The following is an 18476-nucleotide window of genomic DNA, read 5'->3' on the forward strand; positions in this document are numbered from 1 at the left end:
GGCTAAAGAACGACGCGCGACGCTCGAGACGGTGGGTGGCAAGACGCGCGCTGGGAGCAGCCGGCCGGTCTGCCTACAGGTCCGCCTACAGATGTGTTCGGCTTAGCACTGCGGCGGATATTCCGAGTGCCGCTCTCGTAAGCGGTGCAGATGACAATTTTTAATGCAACCCGCCATCGCATCATTAACTCCTTTCTCAAGTAAGCCACCATGGTCGGGGCTTGGGGACAATTTCGTGCAGCGGTAACAAGCTATCACTCGAGCTACCTGCGCCGGCCTGGGCCACTTCGCGGCCGTGGCCGCCGCCTGCACAGCGACCGTGCGGCTAGCTCAGTGGGCTTTTCGTGCCTCCGGCGCGTTTTCGCATCCAATGGTAATAAACAGTAATAGAAACAGAGTTCCTGGAATCGCTGTAGAACTTTGGTCGCGGCCAGCTGCCCGATTAGCTGACGAAATCACGGCGCCTCCGCCGCCAACGATCGGGTCGTTCGTTCTCGAGAGCAGAAGCTCCGCCCTCCGGCCCTCCGATTGGAGCGGCGAGCCGGGCAAGCCGGAGAAAAACGCCGGCAGTGCGGAAGCGCCAAACACAAACTCGTGACGTGTTTGGATGTTGTTTATTTACACAATATCCTCGGGATGTCGACTGCGCGTGGTCCTCTGCTGGCTGCTCGGTTGCGTTTCGCACACTTTAAAATTGATTTTAAATATGTTCTAGGCTGTATTCGCCGCTGATATTTTGCAGATGATGTATATGTGTTCCCACCAATCTATCTCCGTAGTTATCTCGCCTTCAAAATTTTGTATCAGTGCCCGTTTAAGTCAGCTGTGTTTTCTCGTTGGAATGTTTTGATTGGCTCCCTTATTGGTACGACACATACCACGAGTATCACCATGAAGCATACGACACATACCACCTCGGAAGAAAATCCAGGCAGGTCCGGCTAACCCTTGGGCTTTTATTTCCACACACCCATAACACGTAAGGTGGACAGACAGTCCCGTTTATGGCGGGACAGCACCTGTTAGTAAGTTCACTTCGGGCGTCCCGTCTTCGAGCACAGAACGTGTTTGTATGCCATCATACGCGCGAAATCGACATACCAGACCGTCCCATTCCAGTGAGTGAGTAAGTGATTTGAATATAAAGGAGGGAAAAGTAGAAGGGGGAAGGGGAGAGGGGACTGAAGGGGTATAGGTGAGAACAAAGGAGCCACACACGCAACATTCCATTTCCTAAAAGGTACAGAACTGGCGCTTTCCGCAAGCACCTAGGACCATCTATTGGTTCGATTTCCATACTTACAATATTAATTTCAGCAAAATAGGTCTCGCCGTTTGATCTCCGTAGCTTTCAGGTCGTCTCTGGTTCCAACTGTAACAACCTGTGTCCGAGCTTACGCAATTCGATGTGTTTCCGCTAAGGGAATTGATTTCTTAATGTGTTCTAAGATACGTATTTTTCGTAAATACCAGTGGTTCGGTATGTTTCAGGCTCCTCTAGGTTCAGTGTACAGCCTATCAGCATATTTAGTTGATGCTTTCCACCGTGCAGGCAATGCCGTTTCTGTGTTGTTGGGGATAGAACCACTAAATAAGCTACGCTATTTGGAAGAATAGAATGTCGCCGACACACGGGAACCGTAATGTTGCATTAACACTGCATTCATTACCCTTTCTGTGGAAACGATGTATGCTTCCAACATGTCAACATTATTTAGCAAAAAGGGAACCTTGGGAGCATTTAGGGCATATGCATGAAAGTTGATGCCGTGTTTGTTTAATTAAAAATGCCCATCAGATTGCTTGTTACGACAACAAAACACGTCTTAGTTTTCTGCACGTCTTATTTAAAAAAACTAAAGGTGAAAAAAGTGCACAAGACATTTGTCCAACCCAGCCTTTTTCAGCATCATATCAACTGTCCTAACTTTGTTTGAACAAAGCGACGTCCTGTTTTGGGGGTTTCACAATTCAAAATACGTTTACTAGTAACATCACGTCATTTTTCTCTACTAAAAATGCTCTAAACATTTATTCTTCTTAAACCGCAATTATTAACTTCTAGTAGTATTTCTGAATAGTAACGTTAAGTTTACCTTGACTGGACAGCGGAACTGTGATCTTTCTTTTGTTTCTCAAAAGTTGATGGCTGGTGCTCTGAGACTTGAAATGGCGCGTCACTTAGTATAAGGGATTAAACGACTTGCTTTCGGCTTTCGACATTTGCTTTCTCCGCTACCCCAGTTACCTTTGGGATGTTTTCACCCCTGACGATTACCGTGCCCGCGCGAAAAGGACAATCGAATGAAATTGAAGTGCAGCGAAAGTAGCGATGTAAATGTGAATGGAGTATTGGACGAAAGAGCGTTTTTTTTTTCGTGCAAGCGCATCAAAAATAGCTCAGCTCGCATAAGCGAAGATGTTCGTTATGTGGAAATAACGACAACATTCTGACGCACTTGTTTTCGGGTCCATTAGTGCAGCGTGCGGCCACAAGTTTCCGCGTTCTCCAACCTTGACTGTATCTAAATGGGCTGTGCTTTCATTCACCCCTTAAATGTGCATGTTATTTCAAGGGGCATTCACATCAGTTGTGCTACATTGTATTTATAGTCTCGTCTTTATGCACATCGCTGTTCCACATACCCACAGTTCTCTTCAGATAAGGGAGTTTACGCTTTATGTTTTATGGATACGTAACGTAGTTTTGATGGTGCTTCTTTTAACGCTGCCTATGGAATTTCTTTTTCTTTCATTTTACTGATCTAACCAGCTATCCGGCTCAGGAAAGGTAACATTTATGCCTACTCTCTCTGCTACAGTGTCTTCTGACAGTAGGATGCTTCGTCAAAATCCTGATCAGTATTGGAAGCCTGCAAGTGGCCACGGCGGTATGCCGAATTATTCAATGACTTCTAATCGCTGTTACAGAGCTGCGCCATCCGAATTCATTCCCTGTCTTGGAGTGTGTTTATGTGATCTCTCAACCAAATTTTCTGTTCGCCCGAATCTTCTAATCCCGCCTCGAGGTAGCCATTATACGACTCGTGTGGCCCCCAGTTCGTCTTCCGCGGGAAATGGCCGGAACTTCACTTCTGTCTCTTAACTTGAGCTAGGATGCCTTCTGGGTGACTTTGTTCCCTTATTGACGACGCTCGCCTCTGCTCCTAAGCGTTGCACATACCATCCTTCTTTCTATGGCTCGTTGGGCAAGCCTAAGCTTTCTTTCGAGTTGCTTAGTAAGACCTTCAGTTTGTTCCCCATAAGTTAGAGAGGAAGTACGCATCGTTTGTATGTCATTCTTTTTAGTGAGAGAGAAGCGCTGTTATCTTCTTAAGAGTGTTTCCCGCGCCATTTCTATGGTATTTTGAAGTAGAGAATTACAACCAAGCATTCATCGCGATTATGGTGAAACGCTGAGTACATCTCTCAAGAAATTCTGATTGGTCACGCTGTCACGAGTAGTGCGGGCAAACACAATGCAGAAATCAGTGACTGCAGAATCCCGGGAACACACTTTTTAAAACTGTTTTACCGTAAAAAAATGAAATGTGAGTAACTGGTGCGAAAAATAAACAAGATTAGATTACACGCTCTGAGTTTTAACGCGAAAAAAAGATTTGATATCCTTACAGCTGATTCCCGTTCAGCACCTCTAATAAAAATTTCTCAGAAACTTTAGCCTTCTTACGTGCTTTGAAGGCGACAGCCTAGCGATTATTAAAGACTTATTTACTGCTACGTCGTGTTTGTGTCTCTTTCTTAGCTTTTATTTATTCATCTGTTGACGCGAACTACTCCGACAGACACACTGACCGCATTTCACGCTGCAGCTTCCCACAGGCAGAGCTCTCCTTCCCACAGGCAGAACGTGCCACCATATGCGCCTGTCACGGCGCACGCAACAGGCTAACACTAGCCTGATGCGTGCTAACCTCAGGCTATCAGGATACACGGCCAGCCAAGCGGCCCCACCAATTGCCAAAATACAACCACAAGGCTTGCAAAAAATCAAGATGGCACCCATACCGAACAATATGGATCCAATCCGACCAGCCGTAAAAATATCCATAAGACCAAATTACTTTAATAAGAAACAGAAGAGGGAGCTGTACCAAATGCACGCCTACACAGACGCGGCAGGGGCGATAGCATATTGGAACACACTGAACTGACCTTACACTGAAAGCAACATGCACTTCCAGAAGGGAGAAGAAGCAGAAATCTATAGGAAAAGCAATACCCCATCTGAGCCAACCAACCCGCCCCCCAACTATATACACTGATAGCAAGAAAGCCTACTAAATTATAACATCAGGATACAGCCCCCAAATTGCGGCACATCTCTTCAGGCACATCGAAGAGATTGTGAAGACATTGGATTCCGGGTCACGCTAGCGTACTGGGCAATGATAGAGCAAATCAACTCGCCCGAGAAGCGCACTACCGGGCTTCCAGCGACGGCGGCGAAAATCCTAGTGGAACACAATCAAGTTCACAACAACTTCAACTAAAAGAATACAGGAGAGCCGGACAGCAGTTTCCGCAACCGCACCCACAGCTAGAAAGACCCCAACAGATTATATCCAGGCAAGCTCAAGCAGGTATACTACACGCACCGGCTAGATTACACCGCCTGCAAGGTAGGAAGACAGATACACCCCCATAAGCCGCTCCTGCAATGACATCTCCAATCAACAACACTCATTATGGAAGTGCCCCTTTGCGCACAGATTAGACAACACTGCACTGAAAGTGGCTGGCCGCGCAGTGGACTAAGTAAGCAATGTAGCAATGTAAGGTAAGAGCAATGTAGCCTGGTGGACTTCATCGAGAAGGCCGTCAGGTGGAGCCTGGACAGAGGCACCCAGACTCCATGAAGCTCTCCGACAGCGTCATCCTCTTTCGTTTTACTGAAAATAAAATTCTCTCTGTCTTTTTATTCTGGCAGAGTGCCGGGTAAGCGCTGTGGTTACCGCCCCTGGCTGCTTCTCTGCCGACCTGGTTTTAAATCCACAAGAACCGAATTTACTTTCTCTTTACTGCTGAGCACGAGGTCGCGGGTTCGATTCCCGGCCGCGGCGGTCGCTTTTCTGATGGAGGCGAAAAGCAAAAATGCCCGTGTGTACGAAATTTCGGCGCACGTTAAAGATCCCCAGGTGGTCAAAATTAATCCGGAGCCCTTCACTACGGCGTGCCTCATCGCCTGCGTTGCGTCGGCGCGTTAAACCCTACAATCAATCAATACTTTCTCTTTACTGCGGCAGCCATTTTGGTGCCGTTCGTGCTAACGCCGACAACGACGCCGACAACTACGGTCACTTATCGCGTTTGGCGAAGCACCTAAGCTTTTCGCCTTGAAAAGTAATTAATGAATGCTACTTTGCTGATGTAGTCATCTGTAATTCTTATCCAAATCGTCTCACAATACAGCTGCTTAAACGCCTCCTCCAAGCAGGCTGCAGCAGCTTTACAGACATTGCACTTTTTCCTTGTGTGACGCCTTTTGAATGCTGAACTTTTTCATGTTTTCACGTCGCATATTTTTTATATATCTCTATGGATTCCCATGTTACAATTTTAAACTGCACAGTTTTGATGTGTTTTTATTACTGCAACGAATTCTACTTATTCAAACTTTTTTTTCTAATCTGTAACTCTACAGGGTTCACTCAAGTAGTGTAAATGTTTATTGACCATCAATTTACCGACGATATGAATGTGGTTTACTGTAAAAATAACCCTGCCTATATACAGACGGTACTGCAATTCGATGAAGCTGTAGACTAACGTTTATTTAGTTTCTGATAATGCGTTTGCTGTCCTAAACAAATAACGTTGACCTGAAGCGAACTTTTGTATGTTCGAGATATATTTTATTTATCATTTTTCTGCCATTCCTTCCTGATTTTCTCCAATCATTCCTTTTAGTGCAACCACAGGATAGTTTTAGCTACAGCTGGATGCTCACCGTCTTTTACGTCAGTCATGTTGCAAAGATTTTCTGGTTTTGTTTCGCTTGCATAAAACTGTATTCTGTATACAACTGCGTATGCGGGTGTTTCCACGAGGAAACTGACAGAGTCGCGTCACAGCTACACATAAGACTCGACACCTGATTCGGCCAGACTGCTCCTACTACGATGAGGAAGAGGTGACACTGGAGCAACTAGCGTCTCCTCTTCCTGGTCACTGAGGGCACTGCCTGTTCCGATTCCATTTATGTTGCGGGCTCCAGTCGCCTGCTAACGTTGCCCAAGGTTTGACAACCTCCATGCCGGCGTCAAGACCGATACGCGTGTTCGGTTCAGGAGCGGCGGCCGTTTTTCTGAGGTAGGCCGTAAACGAATGCACTCGTGTGTCGAGATTTCGGCGCTCGTTAATGATTCCCTGGTGATCGAGATTAATCCGGAGCCCTCCACTACGGAGCCCTCCAGCTCAGCTGTAACTTTGGTGCGTAAAACCAAAATTTGAATTCTTTTTTAACTGAGTTCCGGACTTGTTTTGAGATACTGGAGCGCTCAGCACAGTGCTTTTAAAACTTTGTTATGGCCCCTATGCCCCAGACAAATTCTTGAAACTGGTAAATAAAGGTACATATCTGCGTGTACACACGTGAGCCTCTTACTGTGTTCAGAATAAAGTTAAGCGGGTTTGGTTATATTGCCAAAGGCTTGGGCATTTCCCCCATGGGCGGAAGCGCTTAGCCCCCCCCCCCCCTCCCCAATCGTCCGCTGATCGTATGAACCCACCTGCCCGCATTCCTTAACATTATTCAACACACTGTATTTCCCAGTCCTTGTCAGTAGAACAAAGTTGGCCGAATTTTTAACTACGTGATTCATGTTGTTTGTTCATTGCAGTGTTCGTTTTTCAAGACATATATACGATACTCGCCGATAGTAAGCCTATCCTCATCGTCTTCAACACCGACACAAATCCTGAACATGTGATCCTTGGCTATACCCGGTACACAGTGTACGACTACACTGAAAAACCAAAACAATGTTCTCGATGCCAGCGGTTCGGGCACCTCGCTGGAACATGCAATTGGAAAGTCCGCTGCGCTCACTGCGGAGGTGATCACGATCGTGCTGACTGCAAGGCTGAAGAGCTTCGATGCCCCAACTGCCGACAGACGCATGAGGCTGCTTACGCCTCTCGTCCGACTCTCCGTCAAGAGAAGAACATATACAGGTACAAAAACCTAAACAAAGTTGACTACAAGGCGGCAAAAGCGGCTGTCGTTCCTAGCAAAAGTTCCACGCACCAGGGCACCAAGAAGGCCCAGGTGAAGAAACAGGATCAAACACCTAAGGTGGCTGCAGTTGATGACTTTTCTGACTTCCCATCGCTTCCATCTCAGCTACCGGACACCAGTGGAGCCGCAATCACATCATCTGCCTCTAGTTCAGATCCTGCTTCGCCGGCCTCAACACCACCACGAATGGCGTGGAGAGGTCCTCGCCGAGCCCAAGCGAGCCAGCAGCAACAGCTGCCCACTCATACCTCAAGCTCTTCATGGCAAGTGCTACTAGACGCTGTGCGGTCGTTCCTGGCTCCTTTCACGTCTCCCGTGGTCCGCGCGATCATAACATTACTCGATGTCGTTGCTCCCCTCATACAACACTGGCATTGAGCACCGGCACGGCATTGCGCCTACAAAATATCCGGAATCAGGCGACCATACTTCAGTGGAATGCCTGTGGGCTTCACCCACGATTATTTGACCTCCGGCAATTCGTCAGCAAGTACCGTTTCCACATAATAGCCATATCGGAATATAATCTGCGCTCCAAGGTTAGAATTTCTGGCTATTCGCTCTTGGAGTCCACAACCGACATGAACCGAAGAAGGGTCCTACTCCAGTTCTACTCCAGTTCCTACGAGACACTGAACTAGACAAATTTCTCTAGATCACAGACAGAGCAAGTGTGTCGCGATATCTACTCTTTCGCACGTGGCGTTCATCGATTTACTTTGCTTTTGTTGGTGTCACTGGCGTTCATCTATTTATTTTTCTTGGGTTGGTGTTGTTACCCTTTTTTTTCGCGTCGTTTACTTTTCGTTTTGTTTCAGTGTTTACATTAACGATTCTCTTTTCAATTGTATTTTTATGTCCGGACTCTGCTGGCAGCATTTTCTTGTTTTTACGTTTTTTTTTTCACCGTTTCTTGTTTGTCTTCTTCCTGCTGTAACCCTAATGTCTAATATTCACCACTCATCAACGTAGTCACCCCCCCCCCCCCCATCTGGTGTAGCAAGCCTTGTCCCCAGCAGGGCTGACCTCACCAGTTCATATTAAAGAGCCTCTCTCTCTCTCTCTCTCTCTCTCTCTCTCTCTCTCTCTCTCTCTCTCTCTCTCTCTCTCTCTCTCTCTCTCTCTCTCTCTCTCTCTCTCTCTCTCTCTCTCTCCTTTGTTTCTATTAGGCGTCCTATTTTCTTAATTTTCTCACAACTTTTGCACATTAAAGACTCCAAAATAGCTTGCCTTCCAACTGGGCCAGTCCTATGTTATCCTTAGCGCTTTAAAGCATTATATTATTACTTATAAGCCCTGGACCCGCCGCGGTGGCTCAGTGGCTAAGGCGTTGCGCTGCTGAGCACGAGGTCGCGGGTTCGATTCCCGGCCGCGGCGGCCGCTTTTCTGATGGAGGCGAAAAGCAAAAACGCCCGTGTGTTCGAGATTTCGGCGCACGTTAAAGATCCCCAGGTGGTCAAAATTAATCCGGAGCCCTCCACTACGGCGCGCCTCATCGCCTACGTTGCGTCGGCGCGTTAAACCCTACAATCAATCAATCACTTATAAGCCCTGTAGTCTCCCGAAAACCTGTTTCAGCTCTTTTTTTTTGCTTTGCTCCCTCCATTGCTACGGCTAGTTTTGAGATTTTTAATGAGAGGCATTACTCATTTGCACCGTTTATCATCCTCGTCCGTTAATGCGGAGTGACTGCATTCGAGCCTTAATTCAAGCTCGTCTGCTCTCTCTTACTGATATAAACATTCGCTGCTTTATTTTGACTATCTATAGATCTCTTTTAAAGTGAAGCTTTCTACGCCTCACCGATGGTGACCATCCCGCCACGAAAACGCGCTGCAGGGATGCCAACTTTACACAATGGGTTTGACAATAGGATGATGATGATAAGCGAAGGCATATCAAGTGCCTCAAGAAAGAAACGCTTCCGGCGCTTGGAATCGAACCTGGGTCCCTCGCGTTATGAAGCCGACATCTACCCGATTGCGCCATCCCGACACGGTGGGAGCAAAACTCTGTGAACCCCCTACAACGCCGATGACAGCGGACGGATCCCTAACGAGAAAGTCGAGCGTTTCAAGCATCGCTGTCGTTAGACGAAGGGGCCTTAGTTTTCTTCTTAAAGCTCAATTCTACTCATTGCCATACTCTGATCAGTGCTCTCTATTTTATCCACCAGTGTCGCGCATATTGTCAGGGTTAGTGGATAAGACAAAGCTAATTTCCTTTTCGTTTCTGTATTGGGATGCTCACAGGTTACTTTCTATTACTGCGTTGGCTGAAAGGGTATTGAGTAATCCTGTCGCATCCCTAATGGCAAAGCTGATCATTACCACATTTCTCAGATTAGATCGTCCTACCTTAATTCTTTTTAGCTCTTCCGGCATTTTAGCCGTAGACTGTGCTCACGATCTTACCTATATGGCGAGCGGATGACTCATAGGCGGACAGAATATTATGTATGTACGTACCATTTATTATTTGATAGCAATTGCAGCTGTCCTCTCAAATATGCGGTACAACTTCTCAGTATACTCTGATAATTCATCCTGAGCGCCGAACCGTGAGGTCTTTCTTTCTGGAAAGCCATGACGATTTCAACTAAGACACACTTCCGCAAACTTAACGCCTTTTTCAACTTTTTTCGAAATCTCAAATGCCTGCAGAAAGTAGTCAACCAACACATCCAGTACTTAGATGAGGGGGTCGAAAAGTACTTCAACTAAAATTACTGTTCTATCCCCATCAGATAACTTAAAAACTTGCTTAAAAGATTTTTCTCTCTTTCCCGGTCTTGGCGTTCTTCGACCGCTGAAATTACGTCATTACAGCGCTGTAGCGGCTATAGACCGGCTTTCCTCCAGTCGCAGCAATGAACGCATTCGATATCTCTTTTAAAAAGAAAGCCACAAAAGCAACGCAGAAAAGGAAGGCGTATCTGCTGCGACGGGCAAATCACTCGGTGCCGCTCTGGGCTGGAGGTAACTATGGCTTTCGCGTGCTTCCAGACGCGAAGCAGAGAGTGAAAGCGTTTATAGGAAGTTTTGCCGAATCCCTTTAAAGGCGATGACGGAAACCGGGGACACAGACACAACAGTTTATTTTCCAGAGGTGCGCTAAAAGGTGCAAGTTAAAAAAGAAAGAGACAAAGAAAATAAGCAAAAAAATACTGGTCCTCTTTGCTAATACAAAGTCTATAGAATGGTGCTGCAATCCCCTTACGATGCCTTTCCTTGGCCTTCTTTTGCAGAGTGTTACTGAGACGTAGTATTTGGTTCCACTTCGCGCGACTTTTAATTTCGGTGTCAAAAAGCTTGTACTTGTAACTTTTAATAGATAAGTTAAGAAAGTTCTTGCAGCGGTGTGATAAGTTTGCGCAAAGTGTCACTGGCAATGTGAAGTTTCCCATTCGCCCGCTTTTCTAACGCGTGGTATGAGCGGAGTCTTATATAAGCCGATTTCTTTTTATTTGTTTTGTAAAGAAATAATGAAATCGAACCGAATAGCGCTTCTGAAATCGCGTCATCAGTACTAGCGGGGTATACTTTCAAGAAAAAAAGTTAAATTAAACTGCATCCCGTCAACTTTTTAATTAAAAGTTTCAGGTAGCCTGTCAGTTATTGCGGAATTCGAAGCAAACAGTAGAGACTAGCTTATCCACAAATTATAAGATTTGATTTTGTTGCCCCTTGATAAATCGATATTGTACCACCTGATATCGTAATGAAAAGGGCGCAGGAAGCCATTTTACTAGACATTCCGTTATCAGCCGATTGCGCAACTTGTCAAAGAGGTTTCGGTGGTCTCAAGGGGTATAAAACTTGTGGAAGAGGCGTCGGCGTTGGTGAGGAGGCGCGGAGAAGCGGGGCCGAATGAAGCGGCTTCACCGGAACGATAACTGTGACGGGAGGGGGGCGGGGTGCTTAGACATTTACAGCTTCACTGTAGTAATTAGCGCATGGTCAGTGGTCGAGCTTTAGCTGTTGGAAAACGTCGATCGTGTGCGGTCGTATGGGTGAAGCATGGTGCTGACCTTACCAGGCCTCTGCGCATAGATGGACTGTCCGCCCGGGAAGCGGCTGTTCATCTGCGAGGACGAGTGATGCATGCCGTCCTCGCAGCGGGCCATGCACTCAGTGGTGTTCGCCAGGTCCTTCATGTCGACCACTTCTTCCGAGTAGGTGGCGCGAAGGTCGGGCCGGCCGCCTGCGGAACAGAGGCCTCGCTCGATTAGCGGCATCCCACACTCGGCTCACTGCATGCGCGACACCGCTGCCTGTTGGCCCCAGACAACCCACAAGGCAGAGTCTGCACCTCTGCTAAACGCACCTTTAAAACTCTTGAAAACATCAGTGCACTCTTGAAAAAAGTTGGAGCTTCCAGGCTGCCTCGTGCAACCGACGGAGAGAGGAGTAGACGAGAGATGCTATCACTAACAGGCCACGGCTTCCGCGTCAAGCTTGCATGGCAAACCAGTCAGTTCTCTCGTCGCTCTGCGCACCTATTCATTTTTAAAAACCAAATCCTGCTGCGCATAGTCGGTAGAGGGCAAAAAAGATAAAGAAAACACCACCAACAAGTAAGGCTACCGCTTCATACAGTAAAGGCCGCCGCATTCGATCTATAATCGGGAAAAAGTTAAGAGCGGCAAAAGCTCATGTACGGTATCACTCCGCCTTAGAAGCGACGGACCCGGACGTCAACGGGCGCGCGCGTTTTAAAAGCAGACTGCTGTGAATGCGTGATGTCGTCTGCCTTTTCTCACGTAGTTTGTTTGTCGTCGGTGCAGTAGTTTATAAATGTATTAAGTCGAAAAAATGAACAAAGCGGCTCGTTCCATGTTCAAAATATTCCCAGTAACGCAGTACTTGCGCCGCGCGGAGTAACATCCGGCTGCGGTGACGAGGCACAGCGGCAACTTCCATTGCCATTCTTAAGTTGTACCTGAGTAATAGTTCTGCTATGGAATTGTGCATAAAAAAACAGGAGTTTGCACCCAAAAAGAGTGAAGCGGTCCAGATCAATCGGTTTTCCAAACTGACCTCTTCAGGAAGATGGGTGAGGGTAGAATAAAAAGTGCATACCTTCAAGCGTGAACGGGAAATCTATAGTGGCCAGCAGTGCCATCGAACTAAGCCCAAAACTATGGCAAATTTCTGGGCAAGATGTGTTGCGCACTTGAAACGCATGTTTACGTTCATGGCACTGCATGCCGTTCGACTTATCGAGAACGCCGTATCTAGAGTTACGACGGCGATGTCTGAGTCTGACGGCAATCCAGCTCAGCGCTAGAGCCATGGTCATGGCTAGCGTGCCGTCCAGAGGCATTCGCATTCGTATCATGTGTATACTTTAATGCGTAAGCATTCTTTGCCGAGTACCTCACCGCCCCAAACGTCTAACGTGCTGCATTTGCACAAAAAATGCCTAAATGGCGAACTTGGCGCACGTGATCGTTACAACAGCGCAATTAAAAATATTTGGTCGAAGAAAATTGAATAAAAATAAAATTCACATTTGCAATAACTAAATGATGACGACCTAACGAAATCCAAAGCATGTTTGTACACCGACCTCACAAACGAGGACGAAAAAAAACCCCGAAAGCATAATCACAAACAAATCATGAAAAAAATATTGCGAGAAAGCGCCCGGAATCTGCACAAAAATGCGTAATTGTTGGAATTAACACATCTAATAGATGGAATAGTGCAAATAGAGATAACTGGATTAAGAAAACAGCTCAAAATGAGGAGGACCGGTGTAGGAACGCTTAGGGATTATTAGACAATTCACGGGAATTCCGCGCATTTTTTAAAGCTGAACTAGCACCGTTCAGAACTTGTGACATAATGATGCAGGGGTAACGCCTCAGCTCTCTTAGGCGAGGTGGAAAATTCGAGAACGGCACTCGCCCGTTTTTTTCCTTCCGTTCTTTATAGTGTTTGTTATTTTAATGGTTATTTTAGTTCTTTAGGTTCATTTGTTTTTAGTATTCGGAGTTTTAAATCATTGTTTAGGCGAGTTTGAGCTTGTTCGGATCGGTTTGGTTTCGGTTTGGTTTGGTTTGGATTAGTTGGATTAGGGAGATGGTTGAAAGTAGTGCCGTACGCGGCGTTACGCAAGGGACCGGTCGCCAGCGGACGGCACTTTAGAGGAATACTTACAGTACCTTCGTACGGCACTCTGCTCACAGCGTGTCGGGAAAACTCTTCTTGTACAGTCATGGGCAAACAAAACGCGATCACAAAAATATGGACCAGAAGACGCAAATAGCGCCTTTCTTTCCATGCAGTTCAAATTCACGCGTGGCCTAATTACAGCAACAAAGTTCGGAGATGGGGCTTTCTAAATATACCAATAGCGGTGCATTCCCCAATAGCGCTTCAAAATTTAGTTGCATCGCATACAGAATACACGATGACGGAGGCCGGGAGAAAATGTTATCTCCAAGGACTGCTTGACAGATATGCGGGCCACCCGTTTTGGTAGCGAGCGCGACACAGCCTACAACATTGTTTTCTCCAAACACTTGCGAGTTTGAAAAGCCGCAATACATCGTTGTAAATTTGATATTTGTTCGGGCTTTAGCTTAGTGCTAGTTTCGCTCATTTAGATTGATTGGTTGTGCAGCTAGCCGCCGCGGTGTCTCAGTGGCGAAGGCGTCGCGCTGCTGTGCACGAGGTCGCGGGTTCGATTCCCGGCCATGGCGGCCGCTTTTCTGATGGAGGCGAAAAGCAAAAACGCCCGTGTGTTCGAGAGTTCGGCGCACGTTAAAGATCCCCATGTGATCAAAATTAATCCGGAGCCCTCCACTACGGCGCGCCTCATCGCCTGCGCTGCGGCGGCGCGTTAAACTCAACAATCAATCAATGGTTGCGAAGCTAAAACGCGCGGAAACTACACCTGGGCTATGAGGCGCGCCATAGTTTAGGGCTCCGGATTAATTTCCACCACCTGGGTTTCCTTAACGTGCCCCGATGTATCGACACACAGGCATTTTGGCTTTTCGCCTCCATCATAAAAAAAGTCACCGCGGCCGGGATCGAACCAGCATCCTCCAGATCAGCAGCACAACGCCATAGTCACTGAACCCCCGCGGCGGGTAGTTTTTCTCACTTACTTCTTTTTGAACAACATGCAACGCGAAAGAAGTCGTTCCCGCTTTGTCACGAGTATGGAGTTTGACATAATGGTTTTCTTTTTCTTGTTATACTGGATGTAAACTATTATTGAAAAATGAAATTGCCCTATTTGATACACATGGTTATGTCAATGTTGAACGTTGCGACTGCGCCCACGTCTTGTTGAATTTTATGCGTTCATAATTTGAAGATTGCAGCCTTGATAAAACGTTCATGTGTTTCTTCGTCTGTGCTGCGTGCCGATGCGGCACTTCGATTAATTGCGAACTTGCGATTGATTGAAAATTGAAACATACCAACGTGTACGCCAAATAATAACTCTTAAACGTTTTTAGAAGAAAGCTGAGAAATTAGTTTCCTAAGAATTAATTTTCAAGAAATTAGTCATCATAAACATTTCGTGTATCTGATGACCGCTTGTAGGTAGACATGTAGGCTTCGAAAAATTCAGAATCTTAAACCATTGAGCATCATCGTTATTGTCGTCGTCATTAGGGCCCGAAAACGCTGCTATCCCCGGGCCCCGAAAATCCTTAATCCGGCAGTGGACACAAATGGCGTGAAAATGAAGTTATCGACACGTGTCGTTTTTAATTGATAGTTTTGGATCGGAAAAGCAAAATGAAGGGTTGGTGATGCATGCGGTGCATTTTTTTAAGGGTGGTTGGGGTAATGGAAAGATTAAAACGATTACGTGGGACATTTAATCAGAACGCCTAATCAAAAAGACCGGTGACATTTCTAACCACAGGCAGAGAACCGCAATCGCTGCTGTGCGAAACATGTAAATGAGAGCCAGCCGCGGAATACAGATATCACTTGATGACACAAACCCACACAGTAACACGGCGTAACGGCGCAGCCGACCTGCGCCACCCTCATGGAAATGGCTCTAAAACATTCAGATATTCGGCGATGGAAAGCAGAGCAAGAAAAGTAGAAAATCGCCAGCGCCGTTAACGGCTTACGGCGTGCGCTACACGCATTTATAATCTGCAGGGTTTCGTGGCAATGTCAAACACTGAACTTCAGTGGCTAGTTTTCGCGTTAGTTTTTCTTGGCGTTGTACATTGTAAGTTTTTTCGTCCGCTTATGTTGATCATCTGTAATGCCTACGATTGCTCTTTTCCTTTTACAGTATAGCTGTATACCCCCATACCCCAACGGTTTTATCACCGTGGGCAAAAACGCCAAGGGGCAAGACCTAAGACGCCCAGCGCATGCGTCAGGCTAATACAGCATAGAGCTCAGAATTCGTTTAGGGGGAGCCACAAAACAAGTATCAAAACCGCATTGTGGATGATAAGGCACTTGTGAACAATGGGACCCCCCCACCAACGCCGCCTGTATTAACATTGCCTGACGCGTCGCGCGCTTTTCAATGGGAAGGGTAGGGACGCTTAGTTCAGGCACTGATCCGCTATGTGGCGCGTGCCGGCGGACATCTCGTCTTACGTCACTGCTCGCGAGTCGCGAACGCTGCACCCACTTCTACGACGTGTGTCTGTCAGCTTGCCTGTTGGGCTTCAAGGGCCCTTTCGCTTACATCTTAGCCGCGACGGGGCGCTAGTTCTGTGGCAGCACTGGGGGATCTCGTTCAACGTTTCGCTAGCTTCATACTTGCTGCATTTTTTAAAGATAAAGACGGAGGCGGACTGAAATAGTGTAAGAACATACTGATTGTCGGGTAGACATATAGCTAACAGAAAAACGATATTTTCGGATGGGGCAGCCATTATTTTACTGATATTTTTCTTTCTGGAGTATTTAGAGAAGAAAAATTGAGTGCACGTTTTTTTTTTTTTTTTTCAGGCGCTCACTTCTACGATTACTTTCCAATAACATCACGTGCTTGTAAACTTCAGAAAATTATAGGAAACAAAAGGATAAGCAGCTGGGATCCCGCCACGCTGTCCGGGCGCTTCTACAGTACAGTCCTCAATTTTAGAAGTGCATACCGATGCGGAGTGCGAACACCGGGGTCAAAACAATACCTAAATGCGGAGGGGATAGAGGTGGGATGCCCCACTCAGAAAATTTCAGGGCCTGTGATCCGAGTAGATAAGCGCGCAAAGCCGGCATCAGCCTGCGGCAGCGCAAGGGATTTTGCTTCGTGACAAAGGAAGTTTTATCAGTGACAGACCAAGACAGACAGCCATGGTGAAAAACAAGAAGGCGTAGGAGCGCCACCTCGGGAACGCTAAACAAACTTTCCACTATTTTGCACAGTTTCCGAGAAGCGGCGCTGGCTGGCGGACACGAAAGCACGCTGGAAGGCTACGTAGCGGGGAAGGGTAGGAGAGAGCAACAGGAGAGTGGCTGTTTGGCCATTTTTCGCTCACGCGTTAGGCAATGTTTATACAGGCGGCGTTGCCCCCACCAAGTGTTCCTGGTAATGATTATCTTTGGAGGCTATAGATGGGGGACTAGTGTCACTAAACAGAGCTGTCCTTGCCCAAGACAACGAGCGTATGCGTCAGGCTAGGCAGGATTGCCGCCAGAGAAGCCGAGCATAGTGCTAGTAGGAATGGTATTAGAGTACCGCAACTGAGGCAGGCAAGTAAGCAACGGGTGCCATTTTGGCGTTTATCAATGTTGCGAGATTGCCGCATCTACGGCCTCGCCGTTAACTTCGACCGTTTGTTAACAACACTACCGAAGATGCAGCGAAACTGCCTCTTTGGACACACATCTGCTGCTGAAATGCTGTTACACGAGTTATCTTTGATTCGCATTCGGAACGACGTCAGTCGTGCGCAGCCGCAGAGCAAGGAGGACAAAGCTATAAGTCTACCAGAGTTGACTGACTAAAACGCATGAAAAACAAAATGGCGGCGCCCATGAACCGTCGCAGTGTAAACAAATGTCCCGTAATGCGAACTGACCAATGACCATGGCGGCGGCACGGAACAATAGGAGAAAAGAGTGCCGATACTCTGTACCCTTATCTAGTGACCCTAGCCGTGCGCAACCGACAAACCCGCCGAGACGACCAGAAACATTTCATACCCTCGTCCATCACCACTTGTAGTGGTTTACAACAGCTTTGCTGGACATCCACTTTCGAGGGCGGGATGGCGGCCAATTTTTTTTTTATTCCGAGTTAACGATTCAATCCTTAACACCACACAGTATTTGGCTTCGTTAACGAAGTAGACATGTCGTTTTGCTGAAGACATCCGTACGTCACCAAACAATGTGTATCGGCTGACTTTTAGTGCTCCCCCAGTACCTTGATGTTTGAGTTTCCATGAGAAGCATTTTGGCTGAACAAAATTGACGCTTTCTCCTGGCAGGTATCTAAAAAAGCGTTTACGCTTGCTTCGGCGTAGTTAAGCACCGCAGCCTCATTTTGTGCTCAAATACACAATTTCCTACATTATACTTACGTAAGCACGCATAGAGTCATTTTTCTGTGCTTCCATCGCGAGACATGCCTTTTTGTTTCGTTTATTTTTGGTTTTACTCTATGCTCTAAGCGAAACCATGGTTCTCTGGGACATGGCATTGCTGTTAGAGATATATGGCTTGGCCTCCAGGCATTGGATTGCACACGGGCACCTAGGCTTGCAGCAAGGTTAGCAACAAGAGAGAGCAATCGTATTTATGTGCTCGCCTAAGCGAAGCATGAATTCCTTTGTACACTGAGTTCCGTAGTTTTTCAAGTTTGCCGGAAATGTTCTGCAACGTTTATTTTGATGTCAGTTTCAAGCGCGTTGCTCATTTCTTGTAGTCGATTGTTCGGAATCGCTAGCTCTCCCACTGTGTTTTCAACATGCTAAAGAAACACATCTGCGTAAAAAAAAAAAAAAAAAGACAACGTTCCCGGCCGCATTTAGTTTGCCAGCGCGCCTCAGTTTTTCCAGGAATCTCAAAATCGTTGCTCCCCTTTCTAGGGCACGGAAGGGGGAAGTATTACGCTGAGGTTCTTGAATGCATAAAAAACGGATGCTTCTGTTTTAAAATATTTCTATCATTGAGTGCAACATATGAACCCGGAAGCACAATGCCGGTGACGGGTAGTGCACGCAACGGCGTTTCCTTGGGCCATCAGAAACATTTATGCAGAAAAG

The 18476-nt window shown here is 46.8% G+C and overlaps 1 protein-coding gene across 1 annotated transcript in view; it reads right to left on the minus strand.

Annotated features, from left to right (window-relative positions):
* Window positions 1-18476, minus strand: part of LOC144146903 (uncharacterized) — a 723365-nt gene that overhangs the window by 41161 nt on the left and 663728 nt on the right. The window contains exon 17 of the mRNA XM_077678868.1: window positions 11297-11464. Within this exon, the coding sequence (XP_077534994.1) occupies window positions 11297-11464 (168 nt within the window). The remainder of the gene's footprint in view (window positions 1-11296; window positions 11465-18476) is intronic.

The sequence above is a fragment of the Haemaphysalis longicornis genome, unplaced genomic scaffold (assembly GCF_048455015.1).
Source record: "Haemaphysalis longicornis isolate Haplotype H1 unplaced genomic scaffold, Haemaphysalis longicornis Haplotype H1 scaffold_1, whole genome shotgun sequence".
Taxonomy (NCBI): Eukaryota; Metazoa; Arthropoda; class Arachnida; order Ixodida; family Ixodidae; genus Haemaphysalis; species Haemaphysalis longicornis.